Here is a 19,243-nt window from a genome sequence, read left to right as displayed (position 1 = left end):
CACTAGTGGATATTCTCTGCAGCCACAAATTCTGGCATGTCTCGTATGGTTCTTTGTGTTTATTAATCTGAACCCACAATCTAGACAAGTTTTCTTGTCTAGATTTTTCTCACTTAAAACATGACCCAGGGATGCCCACACTCCCCACTGCTATTTAACATAGTACTGGAGGTCCTAGCCATGGCAATCAGACAAAACAAAGAAATACAAGGAATCCAGATTGGTAAAGAAGAACTTAAACTGTCACTATTTGCAGATGACATGATAGTGTACATAAAAAACCCTAAAGACTCCACCACAAAACTACTAGAACTGATATCGGAATACAGCAAAGTTGCAGGAAACAAAATTAACACACAGAAATCTGTAGCTTTCCTACACACTAACAATGAACCAATAGAAAGAGAAATCAGGAAAACAATTCTATTCACAATTGCATCAAAAAGAATAAAATGCCTAGGAATAAATCTAACCAAAGAAGTGAATGACCTATACTCTAAAAACTACAAGTCACTCTTAAGAGAAATTAAAGGGGACACTAACAAATGGAAACTCATCCCATGCTCGTGGCTAGGAAGAATTAATATCGTCAAAATGGCCATCCTGCCCAAAGCAATATACAGATTTGATGCAATCCCTATCAAATTACCAGCAACATTCTTCAATGAACTGGAACAAATTATTCAAAAATTCATATGGAAACACCAAAGACCCCGAATAGCCAAAGCAATCCTGAGAAAGAAGAATAAAGTAGGGGGATCTCACTCCCCAACTTCAAGCTCTACTATAAAGCCACAGTAATCAAGACAATTTGGTACTGGCACAAGAACAGAGCCACAGACCAGTGGAACAGACTAGAGACTCCAGACATTAACCCAAACATATATGGTCAATTAATATTTGATAAAGGAGTCATAGACATACAATGGCGAAATGACAGTCTCTTCAACAGACAGTGCTGGCAAAACTGGACAGCTATATGTAGGAAAATTAAACTGGACCATTGTCTAACCCCATACATACACAAAAGTAAATTCAAAATGTATCAAAGACCTGAATGTAAGTCATGAAGCCATTAAACTCGTGGAAAAAAACATAGGCAAAAACCTCTTAGACATAAACATGAGTGACCTCTTCTTGAACTTATCTCCCCGGGCAAGGAAAACAACAGCAAAAATGAACAAGTGGGACTATATTAAGCTGAAAAGCTTCTGTACAGCAAAAGACATCATCAATAAAACAAAAAGGAACCCTACAGTATGGGAGAATATATTTGTAAATGACAGATCCGATAAAGGCTTGACGTCCAAAATATATAAAGAGCTCACATGCCTCAACAAATAATCCAATTAAAAAATGGGCAGAGGAACTGAACAGACAGTTCTCCAAAAAAGAATGAAGAAGGAGATATCTAAGCTGGCCTGTGCATACAGTAAAACAACAAATTTGACTGGATCTATACTGTTGGAACTCAACCAAGAATTAGGAGAAGGGCAAGTTGTAGCACTCCAAAATCTTACGACTACAGACTATCTACTGTTAAAAGAACATATGGGATGTGAACAGTCCCCAAGAATGGGTTGTTTCAATTTGTCTGATTTCTCTCAGACTGTTCAAGTTCAGTTGGACAATGTCCACCATATCATAGATAAGTTTTCACAAATGCCTAAGGTGCCTAACTGGTTTTCTTGGTTTCACTGGAGATGGCTGGTAATTACAGGTATGCTTTGGATATGTAACTGTATTCCTATTATGTTAATGTGTGTGCACAATTTAATTAGTAGTTTAAAACCTATACATGCTTAAGTTACACTACAAGAAGATATATCAAAGAAATAATCAATCTTCCCATGTTTTCTTCCATCTGCTACTCCTATAGCTTTTCTTCTTCCTTCCGAATTACAACCCTTAAATAGAATTCGTGCCTCAAATCGAATTTACCGAGTATGATAATTCTTCCAAGTGGTAAAGATACCTCAAGGGGGCAGAGCCAACATGGCGGCATGAATAGGACAGTGGAAATCTCCTCCCAAAAACATATACATTTTTGAAAATACAACAAATACAACTAATCCTAAAAGAGAGACCAGAAGACACAGGACAACAGCCTGACTACATCCACACGCGCGAGAGCCCAGAGCCTGGTCAAAGGGGTAAGATACAACCCCTGGCCCGGCGGGACCCAAGCACACCTCCCCCCAGCTCCCAGCAGGAGGGAGAGGGAGCCCAGGACTGCTAAACACCCAGCCCCAGCCACCTGCACCAGAGCGCCGACACAGTGCATGCGTGGAGGGCTGGAAACTAGGGAAATAGGGCAGCAAGACCTCTGAGCGGATACCGAAGCTGATGCCCCTGTGACAAAGCAAAGTGAGTGCTTTTTGAAAGTCTTAAAGGGACAGGAATTTAACAGCTAGACGGAAACAACACAGGTCACAGCCCAGTGGCTGGAAATTACAGGGAAAACGGGGTACACTAACCCCCTGGGCAACATCTCTGAGACCCCTCACAGAGGTAAACAGTCAAACAGTACCCCCTGTCCATTACCTCTCCGGGCACTGCGAAAGCAGAGAAACAGCCTAAGGCAAAACGCGTACAGAAAGGAAAATTCTTATACTTCGGCAGGGCAAGACACAAAGACCCAATCTACACGCAATTACCCAACAGAAGCCACTAGGGGTCGCAGTTGTCCCAGTAAAGAAAGGCCAGAAGCAAGTGAAAAGTTTGGCCCTCCCAGCTGACAGTCAATAGCACCTGTCAACATGAAAAGGCAAAAAAATATGATCCAGACAAGATTAACCCAGACAGCTTCAGCGTCTGCTACATCTTCCCCTGAGAAGGAACCTGGGGGGATAGATTTAGCCAGTCTTCCTGAAAAAGAATTCAAAACAAAAGTCATAACCATGCTGATGGACTTGCAGAGAAATATGCAAGAACTAGGGAAGGAGAATTCAGAAATAAAACAAGCTCTGGAAGGACTTCAAAACAGAATGGACGAGATGCAAGAGGCCATTAATGGACTAGAAAACAGAGAACAGGAACGCAGAGAAGCTGATGCAGAGAGAGACAAAAGGATCTCCAGGAATGAAAGAATTTTAAGAGAGCTGAGTGACCAATCGAAAAGGAACAATATACACATTATGGGGATACCAGAAGACGTAGAGAGAGAAAAAGGGATAGAAAGTGTCTTTAAAGAAATAATTGCCGAAAACTTACCCAAACTAGGGGAAGAAATGGCCTCTCAGACCACAGAGGTACACAGAACTCCCATGACGAGGGATCCAAGGAGGGCAACACCAAGACACATAATAATTAAAATGGCAAAGATCAAAGACAAGGACAAAGTATTACAGGCAGCCAGAGAGAAAAAAAAGGTTACCTACAAAGGAAAACCCATCAGGCAATCATCAGACTTCTCAACAGAAACCCTACAGGCCAGAAGAGAATGGCATGATATACTTAATGCAATGAAACAGAAGGGCCTCGAACCAAGACTACTGTGTCCAGCACGAATATCATTTAAATATGAAGGAGGGATTAAACAATTCCCAGACAAGCAAAAGTTGAGGGAATTTGCCTCCCACAAACAACCTCTACAGGGCATCCTACAGGGACTCCTTTAGATGGGAGCACTCCTAAAAAGAGCACAGAACAAAACACCCAACATATGAAGAAGGGAGGAGGAGGAGTAAGAAGGGAGAGAAATAAAGAATCATCAGACTGCGTTTATAATAGCTCAACAAGCGAGTTAAGTTAGACAGTAAGATAGTAAAGACGCTAACCCTGAACCTTTGGTAACCACAAACTTAAAGCCTGCAATGGCAATAAGTTCATACCTTTCAATAATCACCCTAAATGTAAATGGACTGAATGCACCAATCAAAAGACACAGAGTAATAGAATGGATAAAAAAGCAAGATCCATCCATATGCTGCTTACAAGAGACTCACCTCAAACCCAAAGACATGGACAGACTCAAGGGATGGAAAAAGATATTTCATGCAAACAATAAAGAGAAGAAAGCAGGTGTGGCAATTCTGGTATCAGACAAAACAGACTTCAAAATAAAGAAAGTAACAAAAGACAAAGAAGGACATTACATAATGATAAAGGGCTCAGTCCAACAAGAGAATATAATCATTATAAATATATATGCACCCAATACAGAAGCACCAACATACCTGAAACAAATATTAACAGAACTAAAGGAGGAAACAGAATGCAATGCATTCATTCTAGGAGACTTCAACACACAACTCACTCCAAAGGACAGATCCACCAGACAGAAAATAAGTAACGACACAGAGACACTGAACAACACACTAGAACAGATGGACCTAATAGACATCTACAGAACTCTACATCCAAAAGCAACAGGATACAAATTCTTCTCAAGTGCACATGGAACATTCTCCAGAATAGACCACATACTAGGCCACAAAAAGAGCCTCAGTAAATTCAAAAAGATTGAAATCCTACCAACCAACTTTTCAGACCACAAAGGCATAAAACTAGAAATAAATTGTACAAAGAAAGCAAAAAGGCTCACAAACACATGAGGCTTAACAACACTCTGCTAAATAATCAATGGATCAATGACCAAATCAAAATGGAGATCCAGCAATATATGGAAACAACCGACAACAACAACACTAAGCACCAACTTCTGTGGCACACAGCAAAAGCAGTCTTAAGAGGAAAGTATATAGCAATCCAAGCATATTTAAAAAAGGAAGAACAATCCCAAATGAATGGTCTAATGTCACAATTATTGAAATTGGAAAAAGAAGAACAAATGAGGCCTAAGGTCAGCAGAAGGAGGGACATAATAAAGATCAGAGAAGAAATAAATAAAATTGAGAAGAATAAAACAATAGCAAAAATCAATGAAACCAAGAGCTGGTTCTTCGAGAAAATAAACAAAATAGACAAGCCTCTAGCCAGACTTATTAAGAGGAAAAGAGAGTCAACACAAATCAACAGTATCAGAAACAAGAAAGGAAAAATCACGACGGACCCCACAGAAATACAAAGAATTATTAGAGACTACTATGAAAACCTATATGCTAACAAGCTGGGAAACCTAGGAGAAATGGACAACTTCCTAGAAAAATACAACCTTCCAAGACTGACCCAGAAAGAAACAGAAAATCTAAACAGACCAATTATCAGCAAAAAAATTGAAGTGGTAATCAAAAAACTACTAAAGAACAAAACCCCCGGGAGAGATGGATTTACCTCGGAATTTTGTCAGACATACAGGGAAGACATAATACCCATTCTCCTTAAAGTTTTCCAAAAAATAGAAGAGGAGGGGATACTCCCAAACTCATTATATGAAGCTAACACCACCCTAATACCAAAACCAGGCAAAGACCCCACCAAAAAAGAAAACTACAGACCAATATCCCGGATGAACGTAGATGCAAAAATACTCAACAAAATATTAGCAAACCGAATTCAAAAATACATCAAAAGGATTGTACACCATGACCAAGTGGGATTCATCCCAGGGATGCAAGGATGGTACAACATTCGCAAGTCCATCAACATCATCCACCACATCAACAAAAAGAAAGACGAAAACCACATGATCATCTCCATAGATGCTGAAAAAGCATTTGACAAAGTTCAACATCCATTCATGATAAAAACTCTCAGCAAAATGGGAACAGAGGGCAAGTACCTCAACATAATAAAGGCCATCTATGAAAAACCCACAGCCAACATTATATTGAACAGCGAGAAGCTGAAAGCTTTTCCTCTGATATCGGGAACTAGACAGGGATGCCCACTCTCCCCACTGTTATTTAACATAGTACTGGAGGTCCTAGCCACGGCAATCAGACAAAACAAAAAAATACAAGGAATCCAGATTGGTAAAGAAGAAGTTAAACTGTCACTATTTGCAGATGACATGATAGTGTACATAAAAAACCCTAAAGACTCCACCACAAAACTACTAGAACTGATATCGGAATACAGCAAAGTTGCAGGATACAAAATCAACACACAGAAATCTGTGGCTTTCCTATACACTAACAATGAACCAACAGAAAGAGAAATCAGGAAAACAACTCCATTCATAATTGCATCAAAAAAAATAAAATACCTAGGAATAAACCTAACCAAAGAAGTGAAAGACTTATACTCTGAAAACTACAAGTCACTCTTAAGAGAAATTAAAGGGGACACTGACAGATGGAAACGCATCCCATGCTCATGGCTAGGAAGAATTAATATCGTCAAAATGGCCATCCTGCCCAAAGCAATATACAGATTTGATGCAATCCCTATGAAACTACCAGCAACATTCTTCAATGAACTGGAACAAATACTTCAAAAATTCATATGGAAACACCAAAGACCCCGAATAGCCAAAGCAATCCTGAGAAAGAAGAATAAAGTAGGCGGGATCTCACTCCCCAACTTCAAGCTCTATTATAAAGCCATAGTAATCAAGACAATTTGGTACTGGCACAAGAACAGAGCCACAGACCAATGAAACAGACTAGAGAATCCAGACATTAACCCAGACATATATGGTCAATTAATATTTGATAAAGGAGCCATGGACATACAATGGCAAAATGACAGTCTCTTCAACACATGGTGCTGGCAAAACTGGACAGCTACATGTAGGAGGATGAAACTGGACCATTGTGTAACCCCATATACAAAAGTAAACTCAAAATGGATCAAAGACCTGAATGTAAGTTATGAAACCATTAAACGCTTGGTAAAAAACATAGGCAAAACCTCTTAGACATAAACATGAGTGACCTCTTCTTGAACTTATCTTCCCGGGCAAGGAAAACAACAGCAAAAATGAATAAGTGGGACTATATTAAGCTGAAAAGCTTCTGTACAGCAAAAGACACCATCAATAGAACAAAAAGGAACCCTACAGTATGGGGGAATATATTTGAAAATGACACATCCGATAAAGGCTTGACGTCCAGAATATATAAAGAGCTCACACGCCTCAACAAACAAAAAACAACTAATCCAATTAAAAAATGGGCAGAGGAACTGAACAGACGGTTTTCCAAAAAAGAAATACAGATGGCCAACAGACACATGAAAAGATGCTCCACATCGCTAATTATCAGAGAAATGCAAATTAAAACTACAATGAGGTATTACCTCACACAAGTAAGAATGGCTGCCATCCAAAAGACAAACAACAAATGTTGGCGAGGCTGTGGAGAAAGGGGAACCCTCCTGCACTGCTGGTGGGAATGTAAATTAGTTCAACCACTGTGGAAAGCAGTATGGAGGTACATCAAAATGCTCAAAACAGACTTACCATTTGACCCAGGAATTGCACTCCTAGGAATTTACCCTAAGAATGCAGCAATCAAGTATGAGAAAGACCAATGTATCCCTATGTTTATCGCAGCAATATTTACAATAGCCAAGAATTGGAAGCAACCTAAATGTCCATCGATAGATGAATGGATAAAGAAGATGTGGTACATATACACAATAGAATACTACTCAGCCATAAGAAAAGGGCAAATCCTACCATTTGCAGCAACATGGATGGAGCTGGAGGGTATTATGCTCAGTGAAACAAGCCAAGCAGAGAAAGAGAAATACCAAATGATTTCACTCATCTGTGGAGTATAAGAACAAGGAAAAACTGAAGGAACAAAACAGCAGCAGAATCACAGAACTCAAGAATGGACTAACAGGTGCCAAAGGGAAAGGGACTGGGGAGGATGGGTGGGTAGGGAGGGATAAGGGGGTGTAGAAAAAGGGGGGTATTAAGATTAGCATCCATAGGGGGGTGGGAAAAAGCGGAGGGCTGTACAACACAGAGAAGACAAGTAGTGATTCTATAACATTTTGCTACACTGATGGGCAGTGACTGTAAAGGAGTATATAGGGGGGACCTGGTACAGAGGAGAGCCAAGTAAACAAAGTATTCATCATGTAAGTGTAGATTAATGATTAAAAAAAAAACAAAAAACAGTTCCTGTGTGGTGACCTCCAATGAGTTCTACACAATGATATAAAGGGCATATAAAAGTGTAGGCAAAGGGTCTGTTTGTGTTTATACAGAGGATCAAAGCCTAATTTGGCTACCCCGAAAATGAACTAAGATACAATATGAAAAAGAACTTCCAACATCAGCACTCTCTGGAAGACTCATGCCAGAAGATGATCATCAAAAAACCCCAACAAAGATCCACGCACTGCTACAGCTGTAGATGCACTCATCCCACCAGTTCCTGGACTTGCCATGGGAATGAAGAAGGAGATATCTAAGCTGGCCTGTGCATACAGTAAAACAACAAATTTGACTGGATCTATACTGTTGGAACTCAACCAAGAATTAGGAGAAGTGCAAATTGTAGCTCTCCAAAATCTTCCAACTACAGACCATTTACTGTTAAAAGAACATATGGGATGTGAACAGTCCCCAGGAATGGACTGTTTTAATTTGTCTGATTTCTCTCAGACTGTTCAAGTTCAGTTGGACAATGTCCACCATATCATAGATAAGTTTTCACAAATGCCTAAGGTGCCTAACTGGTTTTCTTGGTTTCACTGGAGATGGCTGGTAATTACAGGTATGCTTTGGTTATGTAACTATACTCCTATTATGTTAATGTGTGTGCGCAATTTAAGTAGTAGCTTAAAACCTATCCATGCTGAAGTTACTCTACAAGAAGATATGTCAAAGAAATAATCAATCTTCCCATGTTTTCTTCCGCCTGCTACTTCTATAGCTTTTCTTCTTTCTTCCTAATTACAACCCTTAAATAGAATTCGTGCCTCATATCAAATTTACCGAGTATCATAATTCTTCCAAGTGGTAAAGATACCTCAAGGCAAATGCTGGGCATAGAAGCCACAGGGCATAAATATGCAAAGAAGTAAAAAGCTAATCTTTTCAAACAATAAGCCTTCTCTCTCACTTACCAACTTAACATTTCCCTGTATGGCCCCGGAAGATGACTGGTTAGCAAGAGACGGGTAAGATTCCTCAAGGGAGGAACAACCTAAGACAGGCACAGTCGCAGGGGGGCCATCAGGTGAGAAAAAGGGGGATCAACAGAGGTGAGGCTTAGAACCTCCCCCCCCCGTTCTGAGAGAAATCTTCTGCATACGTGGATGTTTTATGGCCCTTGTCTAGCTTGGATTAACACATAGTCTACAGGCACACACCTGATCATCTACATTTGCTCTCTTACAACACTAAACTATGTTTTCTACCTTTATCTTGTATCTACCTACCACTTCAGCATTTTATTAAAAATAATAATAATGAGAGAAATGTGGTATCCACATACAAATCAAGTATAAAAATCAAATGAGTATTCATATTTGAACTGACTGTTTATAGTTCATAATGCATGAGCAAAACCGAAAGTTTCTGTGATGACTGCCCTTGTACTGTTCACCATGTAACTTATTCACTATGTAAGAATTTGTTCTCCATGTAAGAACTTGTTCGTTATGCCTCAGAAGATTGGAGACTGACGAAAATTAGGCTTGGGGTGGATTAATGATTGTGCATTGAGCATTGACCCCCCTATACAGAATTTTATTGTTGTTAACAACCATTTGATCAATAAATATGAGAGATGCCCTCACAAAAAAAAATATATATATATATATATATATATATACACACACACTTCCAATTGTAAAATAAATAAGTAACCGGGATGTAATGTATAGCATAAGGAATATAGTCAAAATATTGTAACAACTTGGTATGGTGATAGCTGGTACCTAGAATTATCATGTATACAAATGTTGAATCACTGTGTTGCAAAAAAAAAAAGATACCTCAAGACAAATACTGGGCATAAAGCCACAGGGCATACTATCTGCAAAGAAGTAAAAAGCTAACCTTTTCAAACAATATTGCCTCTCTCTCACTTACCAACTTTACATTTCCCTGTATGGCCCCGGAAGATGACTGGTTAGCCAGAGACGGGTAAGATTCCTCAAGGGAGGAACAACCTAAGACAGGCACAGTTGCAGGGTGGCCATCAGGTGAGAAATTGGGGATCAACAGAGGTGAGCCTTAGAACCTCACACCCTGTTTTGAGAGAAATCTTCTGCATCCGTGGATGTTTTATTGCCCTTGTCTAGCTTGGATTAATACTTAGTCTACAGGCACACACCTGATCATCTACATGTGCTCTCTTACAGCACTAAACTATGTTTTCTACCTTGATCTTGCATCTACCTACCACTTCAGCATTTTATTAAAAATAATAATAATAATAATAATAAGGGATAAATGTGGGATTCACATATAAATCAAGTATAAAAATCAAACAAATATTCATATTTGACCTGACTGTTTATAGTTCATAATGCGTGATCAAAACTGAAAGTTTCTGTGATGACTGCCCTTGTACTGTTCACCATGTAAGAACTTATTCACTATGTAAGAATTTGTTCACCATGTAAGAACTTGTTCGTTATGCTTCAGAAGATTGGAGACTGACGAGAATTAGGCTTGGGGTGGATTAATGATTGTGCATTGAGCATTGAGTCCCCTATACAGAATTTTATTGTTGTTAACAACCATCTGATCAATAAATATGAGAGATGCCCTCTCAAAAAAAAAAAAACATGACCCACACCATCCCACAGTTATATTACACTGTTTCCTCTCCCTTATTCACATCTCCACAGCAACAGCCTTTGATATTAAGCCCATATTCTAGCCTGAAAGTTCTTGATCTCTGGCCTCCCAGATAGACTTACTCTCCATTCTCAGAATCCTACAGTATTTCATCTGATCTCTTTAACAACGAACACTTTATGTCTCCTGTCAAGCTAAATTATTATCTCCTTAAGGACATCCTATTCATTTATGCGTCATACTATGCTACATTACTACATACACTTGTACTACTATACACTGTTTGTTAAATGAATATATTTTAAAGAAAACTAATACTTATGAAACCTCAATATAGACCTACAACATAGACAACACTGGCAATAAAAGTACTATCATAAAACATGGTCCTCCTCCCAGACACACAACTGTTTTATGTTCCCAAATAGAATACAAATTCAGTAAAGTTACATTTACAGCACACATTTCTTTTATGGTCACAACAGCACCAAACTCCAAGTTAGGTGCATAATCAAAGTGCACTGTCTTACACTAAGGTGATAATTTTCTTGGCTAACAACATTTACCACACAACAACGATAGGTATGTTAGTGTTGGGTTCATGGCAATTCATTCTAATATAATGAATTGTGCAGTTTTTAAAAATAAATTCATTTTAAGTCAAAGTAATTCTCAGCAACCTAGTGCCTTTACTTTTTAAAATTAAATGTAGTGCCTTTTATGCAATAGAAATTACAAATAAATATTAAATTTAGTTAAACTAAATATTTTTTAAGAGGCATGTATCATTTCCAAAATGTTTTTTAATATTAACTTTAAAAAACATTTGATAAATAGAAAAACTAACCCCAGGTCCTGAATGTATAGTCAGGAAACTTTCCACAGCAGTCAAAGTACCTAAAAGAGTAAGAGAAAGGTAAAAGTAAAATCAAATAAAATCTGTTATCCAGGACCAGTAATAATAAATTATTCTATTCACTTAGAGACCATTTCTGCTGTACTGATAAAAAGTTTTATTATGTTATTATAAACAGACTTAAGAAACCAGGTAGAATGGTAGGAACTCTAACTGCTAGTACTGACAAAATCTTTTCTAGTATTCCAACTCACAATACTAAAAGTCTCTCCCAACAAGGCAGCATTTGAGCTCACTCATTCTGATTAAAATTACATCTATGGGATTTATTCTGTTCCAATATGACGGCTTTCAAGATGGCTTATTAGTAATGACTTACTGTGAATGTACAGAAAACCTATCAAAATGGTCTTTGTGATGGTTTATAAAATACTTAAAATAAGGTTGTTAAAATGAAATAAAAATATAATAAATATAAAAGAAAAAATAGAAAACCAAAGCTGGGAAAAAGGGACAATATCAATTATATTAACCATGATGATTAGGAATTTAATCTTTCAGTTTCTCAAGAGCTGAAAGAACAAAGGAAAACATCATGGACTGCCATTTTCTTAAGAAAAACTTAAGAAAATGAAATACATCTATTTCTTAAGAAATAGTGTTCTTAGTTTCAGTTCAAGAGAAGATTAAAACATGGAGCCTTAGAAAGCTGACATTGAGAAAGATAAAGAATAACCATGAGAACATCAGTAATGATATTACAGCAGAAGAGAACTTGGCCAGACAATGTCAGAAGTCTGACATCTGACAAAAACCAGCCACAGCCCACTGAAGTGTAACTAACTCCCTGGAGATGGTTCTGAGGCTGTGAAGAGCATTGAGCCTGGATCTATGACTGTGATCTAACCCTATCTATCCACAGAAAGAACATGGATCCTGAATATGGTATGTAATAAAATATGAACCACCTTCATCAAAAATCAGCAGGGGACTTGTTAAAAGCTGACTCCTAAGCTTTAGTATTTAAAAAAAAAAATTTTTTTAAACCTTAAAGTAATATATTTCTCCCTTAAAAAGAAAAAAAAAAAAGACCTAGTCTAGATAACAAAAATGATTAAATATTCTAGACTGACCTCAGTAAGGAATACGTAGGACTATCATGAAGAAAACATCTAAACTTTACAGACTTAAAAATCTTTTTAATAAATGGAGACACTCTGGGTCCTGGATTGGAAGACTAAATATTTTAAATATGATCAGTTCATGTTCTTCCTTTTATTGGGAATAGTTCTAGTATTTCATCAAGTATGATGTTGGTATTGCTTTCTGACATTTATTATGTTAAGGAAGTTTTCTATCCTCAATTCCTGAAATTCTGATATCAATAAATGGCATGAATTTTCAAAAAATTTACTGAGATAGGCATAAACTTTTTGCCTTTGATATTCTGATTGATGATTATGAAAATTCCTAATAAATGCTGATCTTGATATGTTCTTTTAAAACGCCACAGGATGTTTATTAAAGTTTTATGTAGCATTTTCTTTTTACTACTAATTTCACACACAGGATTGATTTGTAGCTTTTTTTTTTTGGTGCTACCTTTGTTGGGCTTTGGTTTCAGAATCATGTTAACTTTTTATTTATTTTTACAATCCCACCACAGAATTACTTTTTTTATTTTGGTATCAATCTTAACTTTTTAATATAAACTGAATCTCTTTCTTTCTAGGCTCTAGAAGAGTTTATATGGCATGGGAGTTACCAGTTTCAGGTTATTCCCTAAATGTAAACTTTTAAATTACACATGATATTAGTAACTTTCATTGTTTTATGATAATATTGATTTTTTTCCATTCATAAATTATTGTCTCCATTTTGTAAATGGGGTATAATTATATAGGTGCCCAGAACTGTACAATGTTTTCTAGCTTTGTTGCTTAGAAATTTAAAACCTTTCAATTATAATATCTATATAAATCATAATTTCCATTAATTACCAAACAAAGCAAGTTTGAATTTATAAGGGGTGCCAAAATTTCTTTTTCCAGGAATTTTACAGCTCTAGCCATGAGTAAATCAGACAATGGATAATTTCTCACTTTAGAGCATTTATAGTACTATCCACATCTAAAAAAACAATAGTGTCAATAGCATTTGTAACAAGTATAGCTTATGAAAAGCAAAGCATGTCTTTTAACATTACCCATTTATAACTGTTTCTTTTCCCAACTAGATTTTAGTTCATTGCAATTATAAACATGAAGTCTTTCTATTGTTATATTCAATTATTGCTCATTGATCATTAATTACCATTCATTTTATTTCTGGTATATATTACTCCCAGATCTGCTGGAATGGAGTCAAAGCCACTGCTTCCAATAACATAAACCCCTTTTTCTGCAGCTTTCTCATGATACTTCCGATATATTAGTTCCAGAAACTAAAAAATTCAGGAAAAAAATCTGAATCAGAGCTATATAGAAACATCTAGACCAATATGAAATGATTAAGCTTTAAGGGCAAAGCAATTAAAGTTTGAAATTATTAACCAATGCGGCTCTGTAATGAAATACTAATTATCAAAATATTTTTCTCTTACTCAGCAAATATTTACTGTATACTTACCATGTGCCAGGTGGTATAGGAGATATGCTGATCAGACTTAATGACACTATTAATTTTTTAGAATGACTTTTAAGTGTAAAATACCTATTATGAAAAATGTAGAAAAATACAAAGAAAGAAAAAAATTATCCCATATTACCCTCATGAACATCATTACATATATCTATGCATATATATAGTTAGAAAGATAGAGTGGTAAGAAAGGGGTGGGATGGGAGAGGGAACTAGTCTGTTCCAATCCTTTGCCTGTTTTTAACAATATTTTCTTCCTTTTGGAACAGTTTTAGATTTACAGAAAAAAATGAGTAGTAGAGAGTTCCCATGTACCCTGACCCAGTTTCCCCATTATATCGTTTATATTAACATTTGTTACAATTAATGAACCAACACTGATACATCATCATTAACTAATGGCCATACTTTATTTAGATTTCCTTAGTTTTTACCTACTGTCCTTCTGCTGCAGGATCCCATCTAGGATCCTATATTACATTTAGTTGACATGTCTCCTTAGGCTCCTGTTGGCTGTGACAGTTTCTGACTTCCTTTGTTTTTCGTGACCTTAACAGTTTTGAGAACTGGTCAGGTATTTTGTAGAATGCCCCTCTATTGGGATTTTTCTTATGATGAGACTGGGGTTATAATTTCTGGGAGAAAGACCCTGGGGTAAAATGTCATTTCATGACATCATTTCAAGGGTACATACTATCAACAGTTACAAAGTGAGATTCTGAGAATTACTGTTGATGTTGACCTTGATTACCTGGCTGAGGTGTTTGTCATATTTCCCCATTGTAAAGTTGCTCTTTCTCCCCCTTTTCCATACTGTACTCTTGGGAAGGCAGTCACTACATGCAGCCCACAAATAAGGAGTGGGGAGTTATGCTCCCCCTCCTTGAGGATGGAATAGCTCTATAAATTACATGAAATTCTTCTGCACAGGACATTTGGCTCTTCTTATCTCTTTGCCAATATCCAATTGTATTATTTGAATCTGCCTTGTTGATGTATAAGAGTTCTTTATATATTCTGGCTCTTTATTAGGTTTTGATATCACTTGTATGATAGTTTTATAACTTTCACCATTTTTTTTGCTCTTGAGTATTTAAAATAAAATAGGAATTGTTTTTTGTTTTATCATGTTTCCCACCTCTTCTTGAATCAATTTTGCTAATATAGACTTCCCTTGTATTTTCCAGTATACACTGTCAATTGATAAGCTCTGAGTGCATATAACATTGGTGACAGCAATCAGAAGAGGCTACAGGGAGGGACACACAGGTGGAGTAGCTTAGCGCTTACTGATACCACTTCCTGCAGTCAGGCAAACCTGGGCTCGAGGCCCCATCCTCCTGCTTACTGACTGGCTGACTCTGAGCAAGTCACTTGACCTTCCTAGGCTTCAATTTCATCTGTGCAATAGGCAAGATGATTCCTACTTTAGAAGAATGTTGAAAAAGTTACTTAAAATGCTTAGCAGTGTTGGGCACGTGCTAAGCATTCAGTAAATGTTTTTAGGTTGAGAGGATTTTACATTCACTTTTCTGTAATGTTGTAAAGGTGTCTGACTTTAAAGAAGGAATTCATAAAGGCAGTTACAAAGTGAGATTCTGAGAATTACACATACCACACTATTTTAATTAATTCCATTCACAGCTGCAGTAGCTATAAAAATCAGCACATCCTATATACCAAGGACTTTAAATGCATAAGGTTTAGAGGAGAAAAAAATTTAAGAAAACTAAAGCTAAGACCTTATCATAGTGCTCTCCTTTAGGCTATCTACGGAATACCATCTCTAATCACCAGGGAGCGGGTCATCGACTTCCAAAATGTCTGCAAAATTGCACTAAATGTTTTTCACTTTAATAGAAAATTATGTTTTTCTGTTTTCTTTCTCATTTTACATACCTGAGGCTCTCCACAGATGTCAATATAGCTAGTTCCATTTTCAACACACGCTTTTACTATAGGTTCTCCATAAAATCGATACTGGAGGATAAAGAAAACCAAGTTTACTCTTACCTTGAAAACTTAAATGAATGAAATACTATTGAGTTATGGAAGTCTGGTCTTGGTTATTAAGAATCAAATAAAGAAGCCAAAAGGTAAACTGAGAAAACATAACTGCACCACACCACCTCTCAGTGTAAATAACAGCAAGATGGAATTACAGAGGAAAGTGTGCTCACCTCTAACAGAAGACAACATGGAAGTTTTACATTAATGATTCATTTCAGTTGAATTCTGAAGAGTAGGAATTTGCCAGGAAGAAGAAAAATCCAGATAAAGGAAAAAGCATATGTAATGGAGTAAGAAAGAGGGCTGTATAAGACTCCAAGAAGGGACTAGAGGTTACCAAAGGGAAAGGGTTGAGGAGGGTGGATGGGGAGAGAGGGAGAAGGGGATTAAGGGACACTATAATTCACAATCACAATATAGGTAGGTCATGGGGAAGGCAGCACAGCATGGAGAAGACAAGTAATGACTCTATAGCATCTTACTATGCTGACAGTGCCTGCAATGGGGTGGGTCTCCCAAATTATTTGTTTGCTCAAATTCAAGGAATTAAAACAAAAATTTTAATGTGTAATAGTTATTACATCAGGATCAGGCCTGTTTCAAAGGAAGCTTTGCTAATTTTTCCCTTTGTGAAGATAGAACAGGGAGAAACACAAAGTCCTCTGTTTTTCTCATTCTTGGCAGCAGAAGATGGAGAAAGGACATCGTCTTTTTCTCGTAGCCTCAATAAACAGGCAAAGGAACACGTATAAGATGGGGCAATACGCTGTTGCAGTTGTAGCTGCATTCATCCCACCGGTTCCTGGACTTGCCATTGGAATAAAGAAGGAGATATCTAAGCTGGCCTGTGCATACAGTAAAACAACAAATTTGACTGGATCTGTACTGTCAGAACTCAACCAAAAATTAGGAGAAGTGCAAGTTGCAGTGCTCCAAAATCATACGACTCTAGACTATCTACTGTTAAAAGAACATATGGGATGTGAACAGTTCCCAGGAATGTGTTGTTTTAATTTGTCTGATTTTTCTCAAACTATTCAAATTCAGTTAGACAATATCCATCATATCATTGATAAGTTTTCACAAATGCTTAGGGTACCTAACTGGTTTTCTTGGTTTCACTGGATATGGCTGGTAATTGTAGGTCTGCTTTTGTTATGTAGCTGTATTCCTATTATGCTAATGTGTGTACGCAATTTAATTAGTAGTTTGTTAAAACCTATACATGTTTATGTTACTCTACATGAAGATATGTCAGAGAAATAATCAATCTTCCCATGTTTTCTTCCGTCTGCTACTTCTATAGCTTTTCTTCTTCCTTCCTAACTACAACCCTTTAGTAGAATTCATGCCTCATATTGAAAATTACCGAGTATCATAATTCTTCCAAGTGGTAAAGATACCTTAAGACAAATGCTGGGCATAGAAGCCACAGGGCATAAATCTGCAAAGAAGTAAAAAGCTAACCTTTTCAAACAATATTGCTTCTCTCTCACTTACCAACTCTACATTTTCCTGTATGGCCCCGGAAGATGACTGGTTTGCCAGAGACGGGTAAGATTCCTCAAGGGAGGAACAACCTAAGACAGGCACAGTCGCAGGGGGGCCATCAGGTGAGAAATTGGGGATCAACAGAGGTGAGGCTTAGAACCTCACACCCTGTTTTGAGAGAAATCTTCTGCATCCATGGATGTTTTGTTGCCCTTGTCTAGCTTGGATTAATACTTAGTCTATAGGCACAGACCTGATCATCTACATTTGCCCTCTTACAGCACTAAATTATGTTTTCTACCTTGATCTTGCATCTACCTACCACTTCAGCGTTTTATTTAAAAATAATAATAATAATAATAAGGGATAAATGTGGGATTCACATATAAATCAAGTATAAAAATCGAACGAATAATCATATCTGACTTGATTGTTTATAGTTCATGATGCGTGATCAAAACCGAAAGTTTCTGTGATATGACTGCCCTTGCACTGTTCACCATGTAAGAACTTATTCACTATGTAAGAACTTGTTCACCATGTAAGAACTTGTTTGTTATGCTTCAGAAGATTGGCGACTGTTGAGAGTTAGGCTTGGGGTTGATTAATGATTGTGCATTGAGTCCCCTATACAGAATTTTATTGTTGTTAACAACCATTTGATCAATAAATATGAGATGCCCTCTCAAAAAAAAAAAAAAAAGATGGGGCAATACAAGGATTGCCCTTTACAAGTAAGTCAAATAGGCGGTCCTCTTGACCTGACTCCATAGCCTCATCCCCACCACCCCTCCTCCTCCTTAAGAATAGCAAATGATATTTAAATTATTGGGCTGGGAAGTTCTTTTTCCTCCTCTGCCATTAGCCATGTAAAATTACTGAAGCACTTAACTTCTGAAGCGCCATGGTATGGAGCAATCAAGGGCTTTCAAGGGAGGAACATCTAAGTTTACACCCTGAATCCATCTTCTACTAGCTGTGTGAATTTATTTATAAATCACTTAAATGGACTATGCTAATATACATTCTAAAATAAATAAAGTTGAGATTAAACAGAAGTCAAGGCTCTTTTTCTTTCTGTAACCAAGGATCAACTTGGATAATCCTTAAAATTTACACACATCCACTTTGAAACTCATTTAAAGGCCTTCTTGACTTTCTCTTGGTTATTTTACCCCAGTTTCCTCAGTTGGCCAGTAGTCCACCTGTGTGAGGATCACCTGGGTCACTTGGTAAACATGCTGGTCGCTCAGTTCCACCCCAGATCCCTCCTGATCAGGTTTTCTGGAGTAGACTCCTGTAACACACAATAAATAAGCCTCCCTGATTCTTGCATACATTAGAGGAGGACAATCTCCCCCAAAAATCTCTGGACTATTCCCTGGACTTCAACCACATGCACAGGCTGGTGATTTCCAGCCTCATCTCCAGAGCTGCTCACTGATAAGGTTTCCTCATTTGTGGTTTCTGTTTGAAAGCTCAGGACCAGCAAGGCACAGAATGTGTGGCATGATTCATACATAAACTAATTCTACTCTGGTTTCATTTTCTTGCCTTCATTTTCTCTTCACCCTGATGTCCTCATTGACTTAAAAAAAAAATCCACTATATTGTATGTATTTCCTGTCTTAATT

General features: G+C 37.3%; 1 protein-coding gene across 2 annotated transcripts in view; it reads right to left on the bottom strand.

Moving 5' to 3' along the window:
* Positions 1-19,243, bottom strand: part of SCCPDH (saccharopine dehydrogenase (putative)) — a 42,626-nt gene that overhangs the window by 16,425 nt on the left and 6,958 nt on the right. The window contains exons 3-5 of one of the 2 annotated variants that reach the window (XM_036918396.2): positions 16,008-16,088; positions 13,782-13,911; positions 11,460-11,509 (exon numbers count right to left, since the gene is read on the bottom strand). The exons of the other annotated variant lie outside the window; for it this stretch is intronic. Of the exons in view, the coding sequence (XP_036774291.1) occupies positions 11,460-11,509; positions 13,782-13,911; positions 16,008-16,088 (261 nt within the window). The remainder of the gene's footprint in view (positions 1-11,459; positions 11,510-13,781; positions 13,912-16,007; positions 16,089-19,243) is intronic. 2 annotated transcript variants of the gene reach the window in all.

The sequence above is a fragment of the Manis pentadactyla genome, chromosome 9 (genome assembly GCF_030020395.1).
Source record: "Manis pentadactyla isolate mManPen7 chromosome 9, mManPen7.hap1, whole genome shotgun sequence".
Classification (NCBI taxonomy): Eukaryota; Metazoa; Chordata; class Mammalia; order Pholidota; family Manidae; genus Manis; species Manis pentadactyla.
The sequence above is the reverse complement of the archived record's forward strand: the minus strand, read 5'-3'. Positions and strand labels throughout refer to the sequence as shown.